Raw genomic sequence first — 21120 nt, 5'->3', positions numbered from 1 at the left:
ACCGGCTTGGGGCGAAGCTGGAGAAGTGCGAATTTGAAGTTCAGCAAATCGCATTTCTAGGATATATTATCTCCCCAGAAGGTTTCCAAATGGAGGGTTCCAAGGTACAGGCAGTCCTGGATTGGGTGCAGCCCACTAGTTTGAAGGCGCTTCAGCGTTTCCTGGGCTTTGCGAATTTTTATAGACGATTTATCGCTGGATTTTCGTCTATAGTGGCGCCCTTGGTGGCACTCACTAAGAAAGGGGCGGATGTTGCTCACTGGTCTTGTGAGGCTAAAGCGGCTTTTGCCCGTCTCAAAAGGGCATTTGTTTCGGCCAAGGTGCTGCGACACCCAGATCCAGAGCGTCCTTTTGTGGTGGAGGTGGATGCCTCTGAGATGGGTATTGGGGCAGTGCTTTCTCAGATGGGAGTGTCTGATAATCGCCTTCATCCCTGTGCTTACTTTTCCCGTAAATTTTCGCCTGCCGAGATGAATTATGACGTGGGTAACCGGGAATTGTTGGCTATTAAGGATGCACTCGAGGAGTGGAGACACTGGCTTGAGGGGGCTAAGTTTGTGGTCTCAATTCTCACTGACCATAAGAATCTGGCATATTTAGAGTCAGCGAAGCGTCTCAATGCCAGGCAGGCACGATGGGCTTTGTTTTTTGCTCGCTTTAATTTTTTGATAACATATCGCCCTGGGTCAAAAAACATCAAGGCTGATGCGCTCTCGCGGAGTTTTGCTCCAATCCAGGAGACCACCGAGGAGCCGTTGCCCATTGTTTCCCCATCATGTATTACAGTGGGCATTACCCAGGACCTCTTATCATTAGTCCTTAGAGCACAGGAGCAGGCTCCTCCAGACCTTCCGGTAGGTCTTTTGTTTGTGCCTCCTAGGTTAAGACAGCGAGTGTTCCTGGAATTCCATGCCAAGAAGTCGGCAGGTCACCCGGGTATTGCCAGAACTCGGGAGTTGCTATCTAGGGCGGTGTGGTGGCCCTCGGTGGCTAAGGATGTGGATCAGTGGGTTCGGGCATGTGACATCTGTGCCCGAAATAAGACTCCTAGAGGGGTTCCTGTTGGCCCATTACATCCACTCTCTATCCCATCTAAGCCATGGACCCACATTTCAATGGATTTTGTGGTGGACTTGCCCAAATCCTCGGGGATGACAGCCATCTGGGTTGTCGTTGACAGGTTTTCGAAGATGGCGCACTTCGTTCCACTGGTTGGGCTGCCATCAGCCAGACGCCTGTCTGAATTATTTATGCTGCATGTTGTGCGTCTCCACGGGTTGCCACTTGATGTGGTCTCTGACCGCGGATCCCAGTTTGTGGCCAAATTCTGGAGGGCATTTTGTTCCGATCTCCAGATTTCTGTCAGCTTGTCGTCAGGCTACCATCCGCAGTCTAATGGGCAGACTGAAAGGGTGAACCAGTCCTTGGAGCAGTTCCTCAGGTGTTATGTCTCCAAGTGTCAGACTGACTGGGTTGCTCATCTGTCCATGGCGGAGTTTGCCTATAACAACGCGGCTCACTCTGCTACAGGGATCTCTCCCTTCCTTTGTGTGTATGGGCATCATCCTAAGGCCAATTCTTTTGACCCCCTGGACTCCACGCCTGGTGGTTCCTCTGTGGTTTCGGTCCTTAGAGGTATTTGGCGGAAAGTGAAGAAAGCCCTTGTGTCTGTGTCATTAGTGACCAAAAGGGTTTTTGATAAGCGGAAAAGACCCTGCAGCTTCAAATTAGGAGACTTCGTCTGGTTGTCAACCAAGAATTTGAAGTTGAGACAGCCATCTCATAAGTTAGGCCCCCGGTTCATCGGCCCTTATAAGATCACCAGGGTTATCAATCCGGTGGCATTTCAGTTAGATCTGCCCCGTTCTTTGGGTATCAATAAAACATTTCATTGTTCCCTTTTAAAACGGGCGATTAGTAATCCTTCTTCCAGTGGAAGACCTTCCCCTCTTCTGATACGTGGCCAGAGGGAGTTTGTTGTTGAAAGGATTCTTGACTCCAAGGTGGTTCGGGGTCGGCTGTCATTTTTGGTGCACTGGAAGGGGTATGGCCCGGAGGAGCGGTCGTGGGTGCGCAGTTGTGATCTTCATGCCCCCAGACTGATACGCTCTTTCTTCTCGCAGTTCCCCGATAAACCCGGTGGTAGGGGTTCTTTGACCCCTCGTTAGAGGGGGGGTACTGTTAGGGTCTCCTGCCCTGTGCTGCCACGTCGTCATGGCAACCGGGAGACAAGTGCTAGTGGAGTAACCTGAGCGCAGCTGATACTCCGGTTCGGGTCTTTTGCTGTGCAGTGGTTATAGGCTCTGTGCACGGCAGGGGATCCGGTGCTGGTTTTTGTGCTCACAGTCTGTGAGGTCTGAGTGGGGCGTGGACAGCACCTGCTTTATAAGGCCTCTTTTCAGGGTAAGCAGATGCTGCTGAATCTTTGTTGGTTAGTCAGTTCATGAAAGTTAGCCAGTACTGTGTAGCTTTGTATTTGTTTGTTGCTTACTGCAAATAGGCCTGGGGATTTGGTATTACACTCTGCCAATCCAGACCTAGCAGTAAGACTGGAGTCAGTCGTTTAGCTTGCTGGGGTTCTGTTACTACTCTGTGAACTTAGCAAGTTTGCGGCTGTATTCTAAGACTTGCCTGTCTAATCCTGTCTCACTGTGCTAGGTGTCAGGGGTCAGTTTAGTGGCAGTAAGCTAAAACCTGTGCACTGCAAGTGAGAATCAGGGTTGTGGAGTCTCTCCTTGTGTCTATCATTCCATCTCTGACCAAGGAGTTTACTGCCACACCCGTTGGTAACCCTTTAGGGTTTTGCTGTTGCCCTTAGCAACAGCATTTCGGGTTCTCTACGTATTAAAACACAACATCTTGCTATTTCCATCTGAGCAGTTCTAATACAAGGGAGATACCCAGTTCCTTAGCCTCTGGGCTTCTCTGTTCACTTTGTGTGTATTTTGTTACCCTATCACCTTCTGTGTACGTTATGTCATATTCCCCAGTTTGTCTGTGAGTCCATTTGTTTTGCATAACAGTTCAAACACCAGTACATTCCTGCAGACACTGGAGTGCATAACAGTTCTGACACCAGTACTTTCCTGCAGGCACTGGTGTGCATAACACAGGCACGCTAATTTAAGGAATATTGGCCCTCATTCCGAGTTGATCGGTCGCAAGGCGAATTTAGCAGAGTTACACACGCTAAGCCGCCGCCTACTGGGAGTGAATCTTAGCTTCTTAAAATTGCGACCGATGTATTCGCAATATTGCGATTACTAACTACTTAGCAGTTTCAGAGTAGCTCCAGACTTACTCTGCCTGTGCGATCATTTCAGTGCTTGTCGTTCCTGGTTGACGTCACAAACACACCCAGCGTTCGCCCAGGCACTCCCACCGTTTCCCCGGCCACTCCTGCGTTTTTTCCGGAAACGGTAGCGTTTTCAGCCACACGCCCCTGAAACGCCGTGTTTCCGCCCAGTAACACCCATTTCCTGTCAATCACATTACGATCGCCGGAGCGAGGAAAAAGCCGTGAGTAAAAATACTTTCTTCATAGTAAAGTTACTTGGCGCAGTCGCAGTGCGAACATTGCGCATGCGTACTAAGCGGATTTTCACTGCGATGCGATGAAAAATACCGAGCGAACAACTCGGAATGAGGGCCATTATACTTTTAATGACCACTACCCGACCCAACAATGAAAGTCAAAGGTCTTTTGAACAAGTCATTTGAGCTTGTATTTTATTAATAATTGGAGAAAAGTTATTACTGTATAGAGTAGAAAGGTCCACTGGAATATTAATACCTAGATATTTAATTTTATGGAAAGCAACCGCAAACAAGGAGGCTAGTTGAGGATGTCAGGAGAGAAAAGAGGGCGCGTTAATTGGGAGTAGCTCCGATTTATCAATATTAATGCGATAACCCGCAAAAGAACTATATGTTTGTATAATTTTTAAGATTGCTGGGATAGTTTGCAGTGGTTTCGAAATGAAGAGCAGCATATTATCTGCAAATAAAGATAATTTACAGTCCTGATCCCCAATTTGATATCTTCAAAATCACAGCCCTGGCGTAAAGCTATCGCCAACGGTTCAAGAGCAGCTGCAAATAGAAGTGGAGACAGTGCCTGTTTGAGTGAACATGGCATTGAGAGATTTTAGTTAGGATTTTGGAATCGGTATGAAATCCCGTCGGCCGGGATGCTGAATGTCAGGATCCCAAAATCAGCATCCCGAAGGGAGAAATGCCGGCAGGGGGGGGGGGGGGGGCAAATACAACAAAGTCCCTTGCAGGCTTGCTTTGCTCACCAAGCTGCGAGTTCCGTGGAGAGCTATGCTCACCATAGGTTCGATTCTCCCTCTATGGGTGTCATGGACACCCATAGAGAGGGAATCACCTACCTCACGGGCATACTGACGGCAGGATGGTGGTCCTGTCGGGATCCTGGCGCCGGTATTGTGACAGCTGGGATCCCGACTATCAGTATGCTGACCGCATACCAAGATTTGGGTAGAAGGAGTAGTTTATAAGGAAGAGAGTACATCAATAAAGGGAGGAGTAATACCAAATCTCCAAAGAGAGTCTCAAACAGATGATCCCAGGTGACTATAACAAAAGCCTTCTCGGCATCAAGAGACAAAAAAAAACCTGGAGTCATCTGCCGGAGAGTCCTTCAAAGACTGTAAAACCGTAAATAGCGTTCTAGTATTAGTAACTGATAAGCGGTCCCATATAAACCTGTTTGGTCTGGATGAATGAGCGTCGGTAAAATTAGTTTGAGACAATCTTATAACAATTTGGTGAAAATTTTGTAGTCTACATTCAGTAGAGATATTGGTCTATATGAGGATGGTAAGTGAAATTCCCTATTTGATTTTGGCAAAACTTTTAAAATTGCAGAATTGAAGTGTGGAAGAACGGGGTTTTCCTTCCAATATGGCGTTCAAGAAATTACGCAGTGGTGTTACCAAATGGGGTCTAAGAAGTTTACAAAATGACTGGCTAAAACCCTCCGGTCCCAGGGCTTCCATGAGTTTAAACTGTTTTATGACAGGATCTATTTCTCCAGTAGTGAATTTCTGTGTTAAGCCTTGCATCTGCGTTTGCAACATCTGTGGTAAGGATATTTCTTTCCAGAAAGATTGTTTTTGAGTCTCTGATATGGGGTCTTGTGTGTACAAACTCTGGTAATAATGATAAAATATATCCGCTAAATTATCTCCTTTGAAGTGTGTGGTGAGATGTTTGTCCTTAAGTGCTGCTATGTTAGTATGATGTCTATCTTCTTTTAGTAGGTTAGAAAGCCATCGACTAGGCTTGTCACCATAACGGAAAAAGAGGAATCTATCTGATTGGTGGTAGTGATCGTCTAACTGGGTAAGGACTTGGTCGAAATATTGTTTGCAAGCATGATAAGTGTTTTTGTTAGCCGGTGAGGGCAACGTTTTTAATGCCTGAAAGACAGAAACCATAACCAGAGTTTCACTTATGAACTTTGTTACTCAAAAATAGCAAACATCTGACTAAAGCAAAAACCCAAAACCTGATTGAGAATCCAGAACGGTCATATAGGTAGTAGATCCAAATCAATAATTTTGATCCATTTCCGGAGAAGCCTCCCTTTTTTCTAATTCAATGAGATAGGCTTGTGTTAACTCGACTTCTGTAAAGTCCTTAGCCCCTTGTGGAGTAAAAACCTAGAGTCTGACTGGGTATATCAGGGTGAATTTGATTACAGCCTTGACCAGTTGTGAGCAAACAGGAGACATGTTCCTGCAAGCCCTGGAAACATTAGCTGAGTAATCCTGAAAAAGAAGAAGGCACCTCCCATCATACTGTAACAGGCCTTTTTGTTTCACGGTAGACCAGATAGATTCTTTGTGTCTAAAGTCCAGACTCTTAAAAAGAGTTGATGGATTCTCTTGTGGGACCCAGACGATGAGCTTGTTTAATTTCCAGTGATGTAAATTCAGAAAATAGACCTAGTAATTCCAGAAGATCCTCTAGAAGAAATTGATCTAGTTCTTCAAAGAATAATTAAAACCAGTTTCTCTTTTACAGCATTACATTTCACATATACTTTTTCATTATTTGCAAAACATAATATGTATAACTATTTAATGTTTATGCAAATACAGGTACAGCTGGCATAATAAGATTTTTTAAACAGATGGTGTTTGCACACGGCATAATAAAGTTCTGTGTGACTATTGTTTAATCTAATCCCTGGGTCAGGATACCAAGTGGTATCCTAGACTCTGGTTACGGGGTTCCACAATTTTTAGATATGCAAACTATACTATTGCAGATAACCTGTTTTGCCAGCAAACTAACACTTGTGATATATTATTTAGTTCCCATATGAGGTGTGGCCTGCCCCTACAGAGGCTTAGCCCATGTAACTGACCTGCTATTAGAGCAACAATGTATACTTTCAGTGCATCGTCTTGGTCATGACAATAGAAGAAGGGGTGAGGCCCACCAGGGATTTCCACTGTACCCCAGTAGGTCAGTTTGACTCTAATTATACACTGCTACTAAATGTCTGTCTTATACAAGTGCAGTGAGAGGTGGAGGGAGCCCATTTCCCTCCTATTCTTGGGAGTCTATGTACTAAGTCTCGGAGAGATAAAGCGGATGCAGATAAAGTACCAGCCAATCAGCTCCTAACTGCCATATTACATGCTGTGTTTCAGAAATGACCGTTAGGAGCTGGTTGGTTGGTACTTTATCTCTGTCCACTCTCGATCCAAGTCTTAGTACATAGACCCCTATATTTCTAATAAAAGATGACAGAAAGAGAGACAGAGGGAGTGCAGAGATGACAAGGGGAGATAGACTGGTAAGGGAAAATAGATGTGTGTGAGAGAGAGAGAAATAGAGGAGGAAAAGAGGTGGGAAGGTATGGATGGAGGAGGCAGAAAAAACAACAACCTGCTACTGTGATGTGCATAGGTGGAACTGCCCTGTTGACATACATGTGGTGAGCAGCCCCTTGAGCAGTATACACTTCCCTGAATGAGCCGTATACAGAGAGGAGTATAGGAGTATCCCTTATAGTAATTAACCAGGACACAGCAGCCCTCCAAGGAGAGGAGGTGTTAGGAATAAAATGATCTCAGGGGCAGCCATTACAGCAGAGAAGCGGAATAAAACCATCCTGAGAAGTTGGTGATAAATAGTACTGCCTGTATTATAGATAAACATTGCGTCTGCAGCCCATTCCAACCCCTTATAGATGGGGCATTGTAGACAGAAACAGCTTGGACGTTTTGAGCTGATTGAATATTTAATAAGCAAAATTTTTGACAGCCTGTTTCCTCGAAATAGACAGCACACAGCTGCGAAGAGGTAGGTTAGGAAGATATCTTGAGATGAGTGAAGAGATGTATGTTGGTGCAGTTTGGTTAATAGCCTTGTATGTAAGTAAAAGTATTTTATATTTAATACGGTAGAATACCGGTAACCAATGGAGGGACTGACAGAGCGGATCTGCAGACGATGAACGTCTAGCGAGGAAGATTAGCCTCGCAGCTGCATTAAAAATGGATTGTAGTGGTGAGAGCCTATGTTTGGGAAGACCAGTCAGGAGACTATTACAACGATCAATGTGGGAGATAATGAGAGCATGGATCAGAGATTTTGCTGTGTCTTGTGTAAGATATGGTCGTATTTTGGATATGTTTCTTAGATGTACTGTATGTAACATGATTTTGAGACAGAATGAATGTGGGGAACAGTTCACAGTCAATGACACCATAGCAGAGAGCTTGTGGGGTAGGGATGATTGCAGAGTTATCAACAGTGATAGAGATATCAGGTTGGCAACTACTACTGGCTGGTGGAAATAATAAGAATTTACTTACCGATAATTCTATTTCTCGTAGTCCGTAGTGGATGCTGGGAACTCCGTAAGGACCATGGGGGATAGCGGCTCCGCAGGAGTCTGGGCACATCTAAAGAAAGCTTTAGGATCACCTGGTGTGCACTGGCTCCTCCCCCTATGACCCTCCTCCAAGCCTCAGTTAGGATACTGTGCCCGGACGAGCGTACACAATAAGGAAGGATTTTGAATCCCGGGTAAGACTCATACCAGCCACACCAATCACACTGTACAACTTGTGATCTGAACCCAGTTAACAGCATGATAATAGAGGAGCCTCTAGAAAAGATGGCTCACTACAGCAATAACCCGAATTTTTTGGTAACAATAATTATGTACCAGTATTGCAGACAATCCGCACTTGGGATGGGCGCCCAGCATCCACTACGGACTACGAGAAATAGAATTATCGGTAAGTAAATTCTTATTTTCTCTGACGTCCTAGTGGATGCTGGGAACTCCGTAAGGACCATGGGGATTATACCAAAGCTCCCAAAACGGGCGGGAGAGTGCGGATGACTCTGCAGCACCCAATGAGAGAACTCCCGGTCCTCCTCAGCCAGGGTATCAAATTTGTAGAATTTTACAAACGTATTTGCTCCTGACCAAGTAACTGCTCGGCAAAGTTGTAAAGCCGAGACCCCTTGGCAGCTGCCCAAGATGAGCCCACCTTCCTTGTGGAGTGGGCATTTACAGATTTTTTTTTTTTTTTTTGGCTGTGGCAGGCCTGCCACAGAATGTGCAAGCTGAATTGTACTACAAATCCAACGAGCAATAGTCTGCTTAGAAGCAGGAGCACCCAGCTAGTTGGGTGCATACAGGATAAACAGCGAGTCAGATTTCCTGACTCCAGCCGTCCTGGAAACATATATTTTCCGGGTCCTGACAACGTCTAGCAACTTGGAGTCCCCCAAGTCCCTAGTAGCCGCAGGCACCACAATAGGTTTGGTTCAGGTGAACGCTGAAACCACCTTAGGGAGAAACTGAGGACGAGTCCTCAATTCCGCCCTGTCCGAATGGAAACTCAGATAAGGGCTTTTACAGGATAAAGCCACCAATTTTGACACGCGCCTGGCCCAGGCCATAGCCAACAGCATGACCACTTTTTCTGTGAGATATTTTAACTCCACAGATTTAAGTGGGTCAAACCAATGTGACTTTTGGAACCCAAAAACCACCTTGAGATCCCAAAGTGCCACTGAAGGCACAAAAGGAGTCTGTATATGCAGTACCCCTTTAACAAACGTCTGAACTTCAGGGACTGAAGCTAGTTCTTTTTTTTTTTTTTTTTGGAAGAAAATCGACAGGGCCGAAATTTGAACCTTAATGGACCCCAATTTTAGGCCCATAGATACTCCTGTTTGCAGGAAATGTAGGAATCGACCCAGTTGAATTTCCTCCGTCGAGCCTTACTGGCCTCGCACCACGCAACATATTTTCGCCAAATGCGGTGATAATGTTTTGCGGTTACATCCTTCCCGGCCTTGATCAGGATAGGGATGACTTCATCCGGAATGCCTTTTTTCTTCAGGATCCGGCGTTCAACCGCCATGCCGTCAACGAAGCCGCGGCAAGTCTTGGAACAGACAAGGTCCCCGCTGAAGCAGGTCCCTTCTTAGAGGTAGAGGCCACGGATCCTCCGTGAGCATCTCTTGAAGTTCCGGTTACCAAGTCCTTCTTGGCCAATCCGGAGCCACGAATATAGTGCTTACTCCTCTCCATCTTATCAATCTCAGTACCTTGGGTATGAGAGGCAGAGGAGGGAACCCATACACTGATTGGTACACCCACGGTGTTACCAGAGCATCTACAGCTATTGCCTGAGGGTCCCTTGACCTGGCGCAATACCTGTCGAGTTTTTCCCAACGGTTTATAATCATGTGGAAGACTTCTGGGTGAAGTCCCTACTCTCCCGGGTGGAGGTCGTGCTGAGGAAATCTGCTTCCCAGTTGTCCACTCCCGGAATGAAAACTGCTGACAGTGCTATCACATGGTTTTTCGCCCAGCGAAGAATCCTTGCAGCTTCTGCCATTGCCCTCCTGCTTCTTGTGGCACCCTGTCTGTTTACGTGGGTGACTGCCGTAATGTTGTCCGACTGGATCAACACCGGCTGACCTTGAAGCAGAGGTCTTGCTAAGCTTAGAGCATTGTAAATGGCCCTTAGCTTCAGGATATTTATGTGAAGTGATGTCTCCAGGCTTGACCATAAGCCCTGGATATTCCTTCCCTGTGTGACTGCTCCCCAGCCTCGCAGGCTGGCATCCGTGGTCACCAGGACCCAGTCCTGAATGCCGAATCTGCGGTCCTCTAGAAGATGAGCACTCTGCAACCACCACAGGAGGGATACCCTTGTCCCTGGTGACAGGGTTATCCGCTGATGCATCTGAAGATGCGACCCGGACCATTTGTCCAGTAGGTTCCACTGGAAAGTCTTGCGTGGAATCTGCCGAATGGGATTGCTTCGTAGGAAGCCACCATTTTTACCCAGAACCCTTGTGCATTGATGCACTGAGACTTGGTTTGGTTTTAGGAGGTTCCTGACTAGCTCGGATAACTCCCTGGCTTTTTCCTCCGGGAGAAACACCTTCTTTCTGGACTGTGTCCAGGATCATCCCTAGGAACAGAAGACAAGTCGTCGGAACCAGCTGCGAATCTGGAATATTGAGAATCCAATCGTGCTGCCGCAACACTACCTGAGATAGTGCTACACCGATCTCCAACTGTTCCCTGGATCTTACCCTTATCAGGGAATCGTCCAAGTAAAGGATAACTAAAATTCCCTTCCTTTGAAGGAATATCATCATTTCGGTCATTACTTCAGTAAAGACCCGGGGTGCCGTGGACCCTCCCTACGGCAGCGTCTGAACTGATAGTGACAGTTCTGTACCATAACCTGAGATACCCTTGGTGAGAAGGGTAAATTTTGACATGAAGGTAAGCATCCTTGATGTCCCGAGACATCATGTAGTCCCCTTCTTCCAGGTTTGCAATCACTGCTCTGAGTGACTCAATTTTGAATTTGAACCTCTGTATGTAAGTGTTCAAAGATTTTAGATTTTAAAATCGGTCTCACCGAAGCCGTCTGGCTTCGGTACCACAATAGTGTGGAATAATACCCCGTTCCCTGTTGCAGGAGGGGTACCTTAATTATCACCTGCTGGGAATACAGCTTGTGAATGGCTTCCAAAACTGCCTCCCTGTCAGCGGGAGACGTCGGTAAAACAGACTTTTTGGAAACGGCGAGGGGAATACGTCTCGAATTCCAATTTGTACCCCTGAAATATTACCTAAAGGATCCAGGGGTCTACTTGCGAGTGAGCCCACTGCGCACTGAAATTCACTGAGAACGGGCCCCCACCGTGCCTGAACTTGTAAAGCCCTAGCGTCATACTGAGGGCTTGGCAGAGGCGGAAAAGGGTTTCTGTTCCTGGAAACTGGCTGATCTCTGCAGCCATTTTCCTCTCCCTCTGTCACGAGCAGAAAAGAGGAACCCTTTTGTCCGCTTGCCAACCAGGACTGCGCCTGATAATACGGCGTCTTATTTTGAGAGGCGACCTAGGGTACATCCCCTTTTTTAAGGCAATACTTCCAAATGCCGTTTGGAATCCCTGACCACTTTACTGGTAGAATACAACGCACTTATACTTGATGCCAGTCGGCAAATATTCCGCTGTGCATCATGCATATATAGAAATGCATCTTTTAATTGCTCTATAGGCAATAATATACTGTCCTTATCTAGGATATCAATATTTCCAGTCAGGGAATCCGACCACGCCAACCCAGCACTGCACATCCAGGCTGAGGCGATTGCTGGTCGCAGTATAACACTAGTATGTGTGTAAATACATTTTAGGATACCCTCCTGCTTTTTATCAGTAGGATCCTTAAGGGCGGCCATCTCAAGAGAGGGTAGAGCCCTTGTTCTTACAAGCGTGTGAGCGCCTTATCCCCTGTAGGGGGTGTTTCCCAACGCACCCTAACCTCTGGCGGGAAAAGGTATACTGCCAATAACGTTTTAGAATTATCAATTGTTATCGTGGGGAAACCCACGCATCATCACACACCTCATTTTATTTTTCAGATTCAGGAAAACTACAGGAAGTTTTTCCTCACCAAACATAATACCCCTTTTTTTTTGTGGTATTCATATTATCAGAAAAGTGTAAACATTTTCCATTGCATCAATCATGCAATGAGTGGCCCTATTGGAAATCACGGTTGTCTCTTCACCGTCGACACAGGAGTCAGTATTCGTGTCGGCGTCTGTATCTGAGGTAACAGGCGCTTAAGAGCCCCTGTATGAGACGTCTGGACATGCACAAGCTGAGTAGCCGGCTGTCTCATGTCAACCACTGTCTTTTATACAAAGCTGACACTGTCACGCAATTTCAACAGTACATCCACTCAGGTGTCGACCCCCTAGGGGGTGACAACACTATTACAGACACTCTACTCCGTCTCCACATCATTTTTCTCCTCATACATGTCGACACAAACGTACCGACACACAGCACACACACAGGGAATGCTCTGATAGAGGACAGGACCCACTAGCCCTTTGGGGAGACAGAGGGAGAGTTTGCCAGCACACACCAGAGCGCTATATATATACAGGGATAACCTTATATAAGTGTTTTTCCCTTTATAGCTGCTGTATTGTTTATACTGCGCCTAATTTGTGCCCCCCTCTCTTTTTTAACCCCTTTCTGTAGTGTAGTGACTGCAGGGGAGAGCCAGGGAGCTTCCCTCCAACTGAGCTGTGAGGGAAAATGGCGCCAGTGTGCTGAAGAGATAGGCCCCTTTCTCGGCGTCCTTATCATCCGTTTTTCTGTATGTTTTGGCAGGGGTTAAATGCATCCATATAGCCCAGGAGTTATATGTGATGCATTTATTTTAGCCATATAAGGTTTTTATCGATTTATTGCGTCTCAGGGCGCTGCCCCCCCAGCGCCCTGCACCCTCAGTGACCGGAGTGTGAAGTGTGCTGAGAGCAATGGCGCACAGCTGCGGTGCTGTGCGCTACCTTATCTGAAGACAGGATCGTCTTCTGCCGCCGATTTCACCGGACCTCTTCGCTCTTCTGGCTCTGTAAGGGGGCCGGCGGCGCGGCTCCGGGACCCATCCAGGCTGAACCTGTGATCGTCCCTCTGGAGCTAATGTCCAGTAGCCTAAGAAACCCGATCCACTCTGCACGCAGGTGAGTCCGTTTCTTCTCCCCTTAGTCCCACGATGCAGTGAGCCTGTTGCCAGCAGGTCTCACTGAAAATAATAAACCTAAACTAAAACTTTCACAAAGAGCTCAGGAGAGCCCCTAGTGTGCACCCTTCTCGTCGGGCACAGAAATCTAACTGAGGCTTGGAGGAGGGTCATAGGGGGAGGAGCCAGTGCACACCAGGTGATCCTAAAGCTTTCTTTAGATGTGCCCAGACTCCTGCGGAGCCGCTATCCCCCATGGTCCTTACGGAGTTCCCAGCATCCACTAGGACGTCAGAGAAATAATCAATTCTGTTTTGGAAATATTAAGTTTGTGGTGGCGAGATGTCATCCAAGATGAAATGGCAGAAAGGCATTCAGTGACACGACACAATACAGATGATGACAAATCCGGGGAGGATAGGTAGATTTTAGAATCTTCAACAAGTCGCTTGGTACTGGAGTGGTGCCAGCCTGCTTCAAGCGCTCAACCATTATCCCAGTGCCAAAGAAACCTGCTACTCCTGTGGACCTGAACAACTACAGGCTGGTAGCACTAACATCGGTGGTGATGAAGACGTTGGAACGACTGGTACTGACCCATCTAAAGTCCACAGTATGTCCCCTCCATGACCCTCTACGGTTTGCCTACAGGGCTAATAGATCAGCAGAGGACGCTGTGAATGTGGGTCTGCATCACATCTTGCAGCACGTGGATTGGCAGGGGGGTACGCAAAGGTACTGTTCGTGGACTTCAGCTCTGCATTCAACACTATCATTCCTGGTCTGCTGCAATCGAAAACGCACAGACTAGGTGTCTCAGATAGGCTATGCTCCTGGGTGTTGAACTTCCTAACGGAGCGGGAGCAGAGTGTCAGGATGGGGAATTCTCCTCAGGAGTAAGGTCAACCAGCATGGGCGCCCCCAAGGGGTGTGTTCTTTCCCCCTTCTTCTCTTTATACCAATGATTGCATCTCCAGGGATGTGTCGGTGAAACTCCTAAAATTTGCGGACGACACCATGCTAATTGGCCTGATAACGGAAGGAGAGGAGACTGCTTACAGCAATGAGGTACATCGGCTGGTCACCTGGTGCAGCGCTAACAATCTACAGTTAAATGCATCAAAGACGGTTGAGATGATCATAGACTTCAGGAAGCATCCCCCTACACTCCCCCCCACTAACAGTTGCGGGCAGTGCAGTTGCGGTAGTTGAATCCTTTAGATTTCTAGGCTCCACAATTGCTAGGGATCTGAATTGGAAAGCCAACATCGACAGCATTGTGGGGAAAGCCCAGAAGAAGCTGTACTTCTTACGCCAACTTAGGAACTTCAAACTGCCGCAGGAACTCCTGGTGCTCTTCTAGTCAGCTATTATTTAATCCGTTATCTGCACCTTGATAATAGTGTGGTTTGGCTCGGCCTCTACTCATGACAGGAACAGACTGCAGCGAATAGCGGGGGCAGCGGAAAAAAATCATAGGTACAAATCTCCCGGCGATTGAGGATTTATATCGGGCAAGGGTTACTAAGCGTGCGGAAAGGATCATCGCTGATCACTCCCACCCTGCTCACGACATGTTCAGGCTGCCGTCAGGGAGGCGGTACGGCTCGCAACTGGTGAGAACCGCCAGACACAGGAACAGGTTTTTTTTTTCCCAAGCAACAATCCTAATAAATTCGATGGGCACCTGGCCCATTCCATTTGCAATTCAATCTAGAACATGTATCTATGTACCTATCATGCTGTTATTCCCCATGTGTGTTTTGGTCTTGTTATGTATGTATACTGTCTGAGAGCGGTGGCTATCGGAAACAAATTCCTTGTGTATTGTGCACTGATATACAGTTCTTGGCAATAAAGTGATTCTGATCTGATCAGAAATGATACTGAAATCCGAAAGAGCTGATTAGTTTGCCAAGAGATGTGATATAGATAGAAAAAAGCAGAGGACCTAAGACCAGGGCCGTAACTAGGTGTGTGCTGAAGGTGCCTGGCACACAGCGCGTATGCGCTGTGGGCGCACCGTTCAGCAACACCCACAGGGCTGCTCCCCGCCGCTAGCTGCAATGCTGCCCGCTGTCATGTATGCAGTGGTGTGATCGACTACTTGTTTGCCGAGCACACCACTACATACATACTAGACATATACAGCATGCAGCATTGTAGCTCCGCCCCCTTCCTGCTTAACCCAGTTTCAGGCGCGCATGTCATGTCACAAGCCTCCCGTCCTGGACACTTATCTTGACAGTGACAGACATCCGCCAGCGCAGGTCTGCCTTGTGGCTGTCCAGTGGAATGAGAGGCTGCAGCCTGCGGCTCAGACACTGGCCGGTACACAGGCAGCAGGGAAGTAGGGGGCGGGAGGATGGGAGGGCACAGTAACACACAGGAGCCGCACAAGGAACAGGAGGAAGTCAGGAGAGAGAAACACGTGCTAGTCTGCAGCAAGTGCAATACAGCACTTTTATTGGTTGCTTCAACTGGTCAGCATAAAAAAAGTTAGGGCAAACTTTTTTTTTTAATTCAAATTGAAATAATTAAAATGGAAACTGAGAAAACATGGCCGCGGGATCATTGAGCAGGCAGGAGCACACTGCAGCAGCGCATCTTGGCATTGGGAGTGGCCTCAAACACCGATGCGCTGCATCCAGCATCCCTGACTGAGCCCCTGAATAGAGAAGACCTGGTAGCTGCAGTGCGACAGTCCCAGGGTTGAGTGCGCTGTGAGCCAGAGCTTGCCACCTGCCGAGAAACCAGACCCCCTAAGTGTGGAGAAGAGGACTTCTGTAAGTGCGCTGTCAGGGTGGGTGTGTGTGTGTGTGTGTGTGTGTGTGTGTGTGTGTGTGTGTGTGTGTGTGTGTGTGTGTGAAGGAGTTGTCAGTGTCAGGGGGGAGGGGAGGAAGGTGTTTGCATATACAGTATATGTGCGGTCAGTGTGAGTTGGAAGCAGAGCAGTGGAGGTGTTTGTGTGATGGAGTTGTCAGTGTGGGTATGATGAGAGTAGCGAGGGGAGGGGTGGCGGTGCTGAGTGCATTCCATTTGATAGTATTGTTAGTATGAGGAGGAGGAGGAAATGGGGTAACGACAGTTCGGGAGGAGAAGATATAGAAGCGACAGGTCCAGAGGAGGAGATGGTAAAGTGAAAGGTCCAAAGGAGGAGATGTGGTAGCAACAGGTCAAGAGGACGAGATGGGGCAGCGACAGGTCGGGAGGAGGAGGAGGAGGAGATAGGGATGGAAGCAACAGGTGGGGAGAAGAAAATATAGAAGCGACAGGTCGGGAGGAGGAGATGGGGAAGCAACAGGTGGGGGGGGGGGGGAGAAGATATAGAAACGACAGATCTCGAGGAGGAGGAGGAGATGGGGTAGTGACAGGTCCAGAGGAGGAGAAGGGATAGAGAAGATATAGAAGCAACAGGTCCAGAGGTGGAGATGGGGAAGCAACAGGTCCAGAGGAGGGGATGTGGTAGCAACAGGTCAGGAGGAGGAGGACATGGGGAAGCAACAGGTGGGGAGGAGAGATATAGAAGAAGTGACAGGCCAGGAGGAGGAGATGGAGAAACAGCAGTTTAGGACAATTACCAACTATATACATTAACACATATATGCACATTTATTTCATGCTTGACTACTCTAATAGCCACATACATAAAAAAAATGGTTGCTGTTTAACATTACAGAGGAGGAACAACAACCTGTCGTAAAGTGTAAAAGGGGTCTCTACCTGCCATAATGTGTATTAAGGGTTCTATCTGGAGTAATGTGTAAAATGGGGCTCTACCTGGAGTTATGTGTAAAATGGGGCTCTACCTGGTGTAATGTGTGACAGGGACTCTACCTGGCATAACGTGTGACAGGGGCTCTACCTTGCGTAATATGCAAAATGGGCTCTACCTGTGTAAAGTGTGTAAGTGGCGCTACTGTGTGGCGAAATTTGAATAATGAAGACTACTGTGCAACGTAATATGAATTTGTATTATTTTGTGGTGCCGCCCCTTCCCCATGTAGTCACGCCCCTAGATCTTTGCGCACTTGCCCCATTTTGAATGTGTGTGTGTGGAAGTGTGTGTGTGGGGGGGGTGCGCTTATGCAGTTTCTTGCACACAGTGCTAAAATGTCTAGTTACGGCACTGTCTAAGACTGAGCCTTGCAGTACTCCAACTGAGAGAGGTAGCGAAGAGGAGGTGGAATCAGAGAAACGAACACAGAAGAGGCAATTAGATAAGTAGGATGAGAACCAAGAAAGGGCTGTGTCCTAAAGACCTAGGGATTGTAGTGTCTGTATGAGAAGAGAGTGGTCAACAGTGTCAAAGGCAGCAGGGAGATCAAGGAGAATAAACAGTAATGGCCTTTAGATTTAGCAGTGACCAGATCATTCACTACCTTAGTCAGTGCTGTCTCTGTGGAGTGTTGGGCATGAACTCCTGACTGAAATGGGTCCAGTAAGCTATGTGAGTTGAGAATGTGTGTGAGGCGAGTGTAGGCAAGTCTCTCAAGTAGCTTGGGCGGGCATGGGAGCTGAGAGATGGGACGGTAGTTTGAGAGAGAGTTAGGGTCAGAGTTTTGTTTTTTCAGAATGGGAGTAATCACTGCATGCTTGTACAGAGAAGGAAAGATACCAGTAGACAGAGAGAGATTACAGATTGTAGTTAAGGTTGGGATGAGCACAGCAGACAGCATTAATGTTATGTGGGCATTGACGGGAGATCAGCAATGTTAAGAAGGAGCTGGTGAGAGGTAATCATTTTTTAAGGATTAGTAATATAAAAATCCATATCATAATATATTTTGGGACTTTATTAAATCTAGGCAATAAAAATTGCACTCACTATGAAAATATGAATATTACATTTGAATGCTTTTAATTTGATATTGGAATGCTTGGTGATAATAGTTATATTTGTCAAACATAATTCTTATTAAATGTTGGTTGTGTAAAAGATAGAGAACTGTAATACATGGGTGCTATTAATTTAATGTGAGCGCTGTTGGGGGAGAGGGGAGAAGCTCTGGATTGGTTACTTCATGAAAGGCATTCCAGGAGGTACATAGTACCTATTCCTATTTTTCAGTTGTGGGATCCAGAAAAGCAGCAACTGAGCTTAAGACTTAGGCAGTAAGTAGGGTAAGCTGCAAAAACGGTTACTATACAGCATATGTCCAAATTCTGGCAGGATTTTCTGATTTCAATGGACTGTTTCACACTGACATGACTTTGTCCCAGTTGCAGGGACAGAAGGCATTTTCCATTTCAAACTATTCTGCTTGTGATCTGGGTGCCAAGCTGACAATGCCCACTATGGCCGAGTCATCCAACGTCAGCCATGCATTGTCTCGCCCGCTGAAGATTTAATCGAGGCTATGAAATGACACAACATATTACCAACAATAAAACAGATTCAGTCTGATTTACCGGTGGACGTAAGAATGCGGCAGCGGGGCAAACGCGGAGTCCCCTTGTGGGCTTGGTGGTTCACTGCAATCGCCACAGGATCTATTCCGACTCTATGGGTGTCGTGGACACCCATGAGTGGGACTTATCCTGTTGCACCAGAATTCCGGCTTGCGGCATTGGTGGGTGTCGGGATTCCTGCTTCAGTATCCTGACCGCCGGGATACCCAAAGTCGGCAAATTGAACGCATCCCAATAAAACAATATTGATTAAAATTATGGAAGCCTTTACATAAAATGCTAACTTGCATATGTTTTGTGTAAAATAGTATTTGGTTTAACCTTTAGTCAATTTTAGGTTAAATACATCCCTTAACCTTTATTTTTCGCATTTAGAGTTTTATACTATTTATTGTAAATATTTGTACCCCATACTACTAGCACTTTTGTAATAACATTGTTTTTTCCAACAGTCATTACTAATTCTCCACTTTGAGACAGTCACCAGAAGTTCAGATTAAAAGAAATATACATCTAGTTACTTACTGTGCAACTTGCCATTTAGGATCACTGTAAAAGTGAAGAGATTCAATTCTATCATTCTTGGCAAAGTGGAAACGTTTGGGCAAATGATGCTTCAGAAATGGCTTGAAATGCTGATCAGCTTTTCTGCACTGAGATAAAGAAATACATTAATGTGATTGTGAGATAGGGAACAGGAAGAAAGTCTTTCTGTAAGTATATTCAAAAAATGATTCGTTTTGGAAGTTATTCAGGAAGACACTTTTTTTTTTGAATAGAGTATTTTTATTCAACACAATAGTTAATGATACAGACATTTCAGTGTATGCTGGGGAACACAATTGGCAGTATACAACATACCTCTCCAATCAAAATAAATACATAATAATCATTCCATGAAGATACAGTTCCAATTATTTTCATCCCACAGTATACAGATTTTCTGAAGTCCGTAAACAGATCATATTCCACATACTTAACATTTTCAGTTTTCTCCCCGATATATTATAGTAAACACCCCAACTAGATGGGCCAGATATAGCCCACTACGCCCCTGAGAAAAAACAAACAAACAAGCAAGCAAACAAACAAAAAAAAAACTAAATAAGCAACACAAACCCATCAAGCCTAGGCTTACACAACTGTGCGATGTGAGGTACAATAACATTATAAATAGAATAAGGGAGAGAAAAGACCGGCTCGGTGCCACGGGGCCCAGAGAATGCACCACCGGCAGGGCTAATACGCCCTAAATCTGAAGGGCAAGGGATGAGTATGTAGAGTTGATCCAAGGGGACCATATTTTCTCATACTTGGTAAGGGCATTATTTTTCATGTATATATAGCGGTCCTTCAATACGGTGTCATTCACCAGAGCTTTAAATGTGGATACCGAAGGAGAGTGCGGAGCCATCCATGTCCGCGCAATACACACCTTGGCAAGGGCACACATACTACGGGCATACATGCCCTCTCGCCGAGACCCAGAGTCAGGTCCGCCCGCCCCCAAAATACAAAATCTCTGAGTCAGCATATCTCTCAATATCCCCGTATGCTCCAGAATCGACCCGACCCCCGCCCAAAACACCTGCAAGGATGGACATTCCCACACAAGGTGCCAGAAGGATCCTCCAGCAGCCCCGCATTTGGGACAACTGGCAATACCCCCAGCCCCAAATCTGGTCAGTTTATTCGGCGTCATATATGATCTATGCAGAATAAAGAGTTGTATCTGTTGGAACCGTAGTGATTTGGTGACCTGGCTCGCGTTCCCCAGCGCAACCTCCCAATCCTCCACATCTATGGGGCCCAAGTCGTGCTCCCAGCGCTCCCGAAGGTTCGAGAGCGGGTCTGCATGAATTATTGTAAGAAGGTACGAGTAAGTGAAGGAGATCACCTCGACCCAGTGGACTGCAAAAATGTCTTTATGGGGAAGGGGAGGAGCACCGGGGGGGGGGGGGGGGGGGGGGGGAGTCCCCGAACCGCGACTGCAAGGCGTGCCTGAGCTGTAAAAAGTCTATAAAAGTAAGAGTTCGGGAGGCCAAACTCCTCCTTTAGTTGCTGAAAAGTTTCATTACGCCAGCGCTATACAGTTGGGATATAGAATTTATGGAATGCGGGGCCCACACCGCCCCACCCTCCAAAGACCCCAGCTCATGGAGTGATGTAGAGTGCCAAAGGGGAGTATCCGGGTCCATACTATCATACCCAAGCAGACCCTTCATAGCTATCCAGATTTTCATGGCCTGGAACACAATCGGAGGCGAGAATCTGGAAGCACTCCCTCCCACTAGGACCTGCACCGGGGAGAGATCCGGATAATAACACCCAAGAAACGCCCAGTATAACCCAGCATCCTCCCCTCCTCTGAGCCAAATACCGATATGTGACAACTGGGCCGCATAGTAATATAGTTGGAAGTGAGGCAAGGCCAAGCCACCATCAACTTTTTGTCTGGTAAGGGTATTTAATTTTATTCTGGGCCTTTTATTGGCCCAGATCAGAGACGTTAATATACTATTTAGTTTCTTAAAGAAGGCCGGAAAGATGTACACAGGGGATTGCAAGAGAACATACAATAGTTTGGGCAAAACTACCATCTTAATGAGGCAAACCCTACCCGTCATTGTCAGCGG

The 21120-nt window shown here is 46.7% G+C and overlaps 1 protein-coding gene across 1 annotated transcript in view; it reads right to left on the bottom strand.

The window, feature by feature from the left end:
• ENPP1 (ectonucleotide pyrophosphatase/phosphodiesterase 1) overlaps window positions 1-21120 on the bottom strand; it is a 277653-nt gene that overhangs the window by 70217 nt on the left and 186316 nt on the right. Inside the window, exon 15 of the mRNA XM_063917308.1 lies at window positions 19010-19137. Within this exon, the coding sequence (XP_063773378.1) occupies window positions 19010-19137 (128 nt within the window). The remainder of the gene's footprint in view (window positions 1-19009; window positions 19138-21120) is intronic.

The sequence above is a fragment of the Pseudophryne corroboree genome, chromosome 4 (assembly GCF_028390025.1).
Source record: "Pseudophryne corroboree isolate aPseCor3 chromosome 4, aPseCor3.hap2, whole genome shotgun sequence".
Lineage (NCBI taxonomy): Eukaryota > Metazoa > Chordata > Amphibia > Anura > Myobatrachidae > Pseudophryne > Pseudophryne corroboree.
The sequence above is the reverse complement of the archived record's forward strand: the minus strand, read 5'-3'. Positions and strand labels throughout refer to the sequence as shown.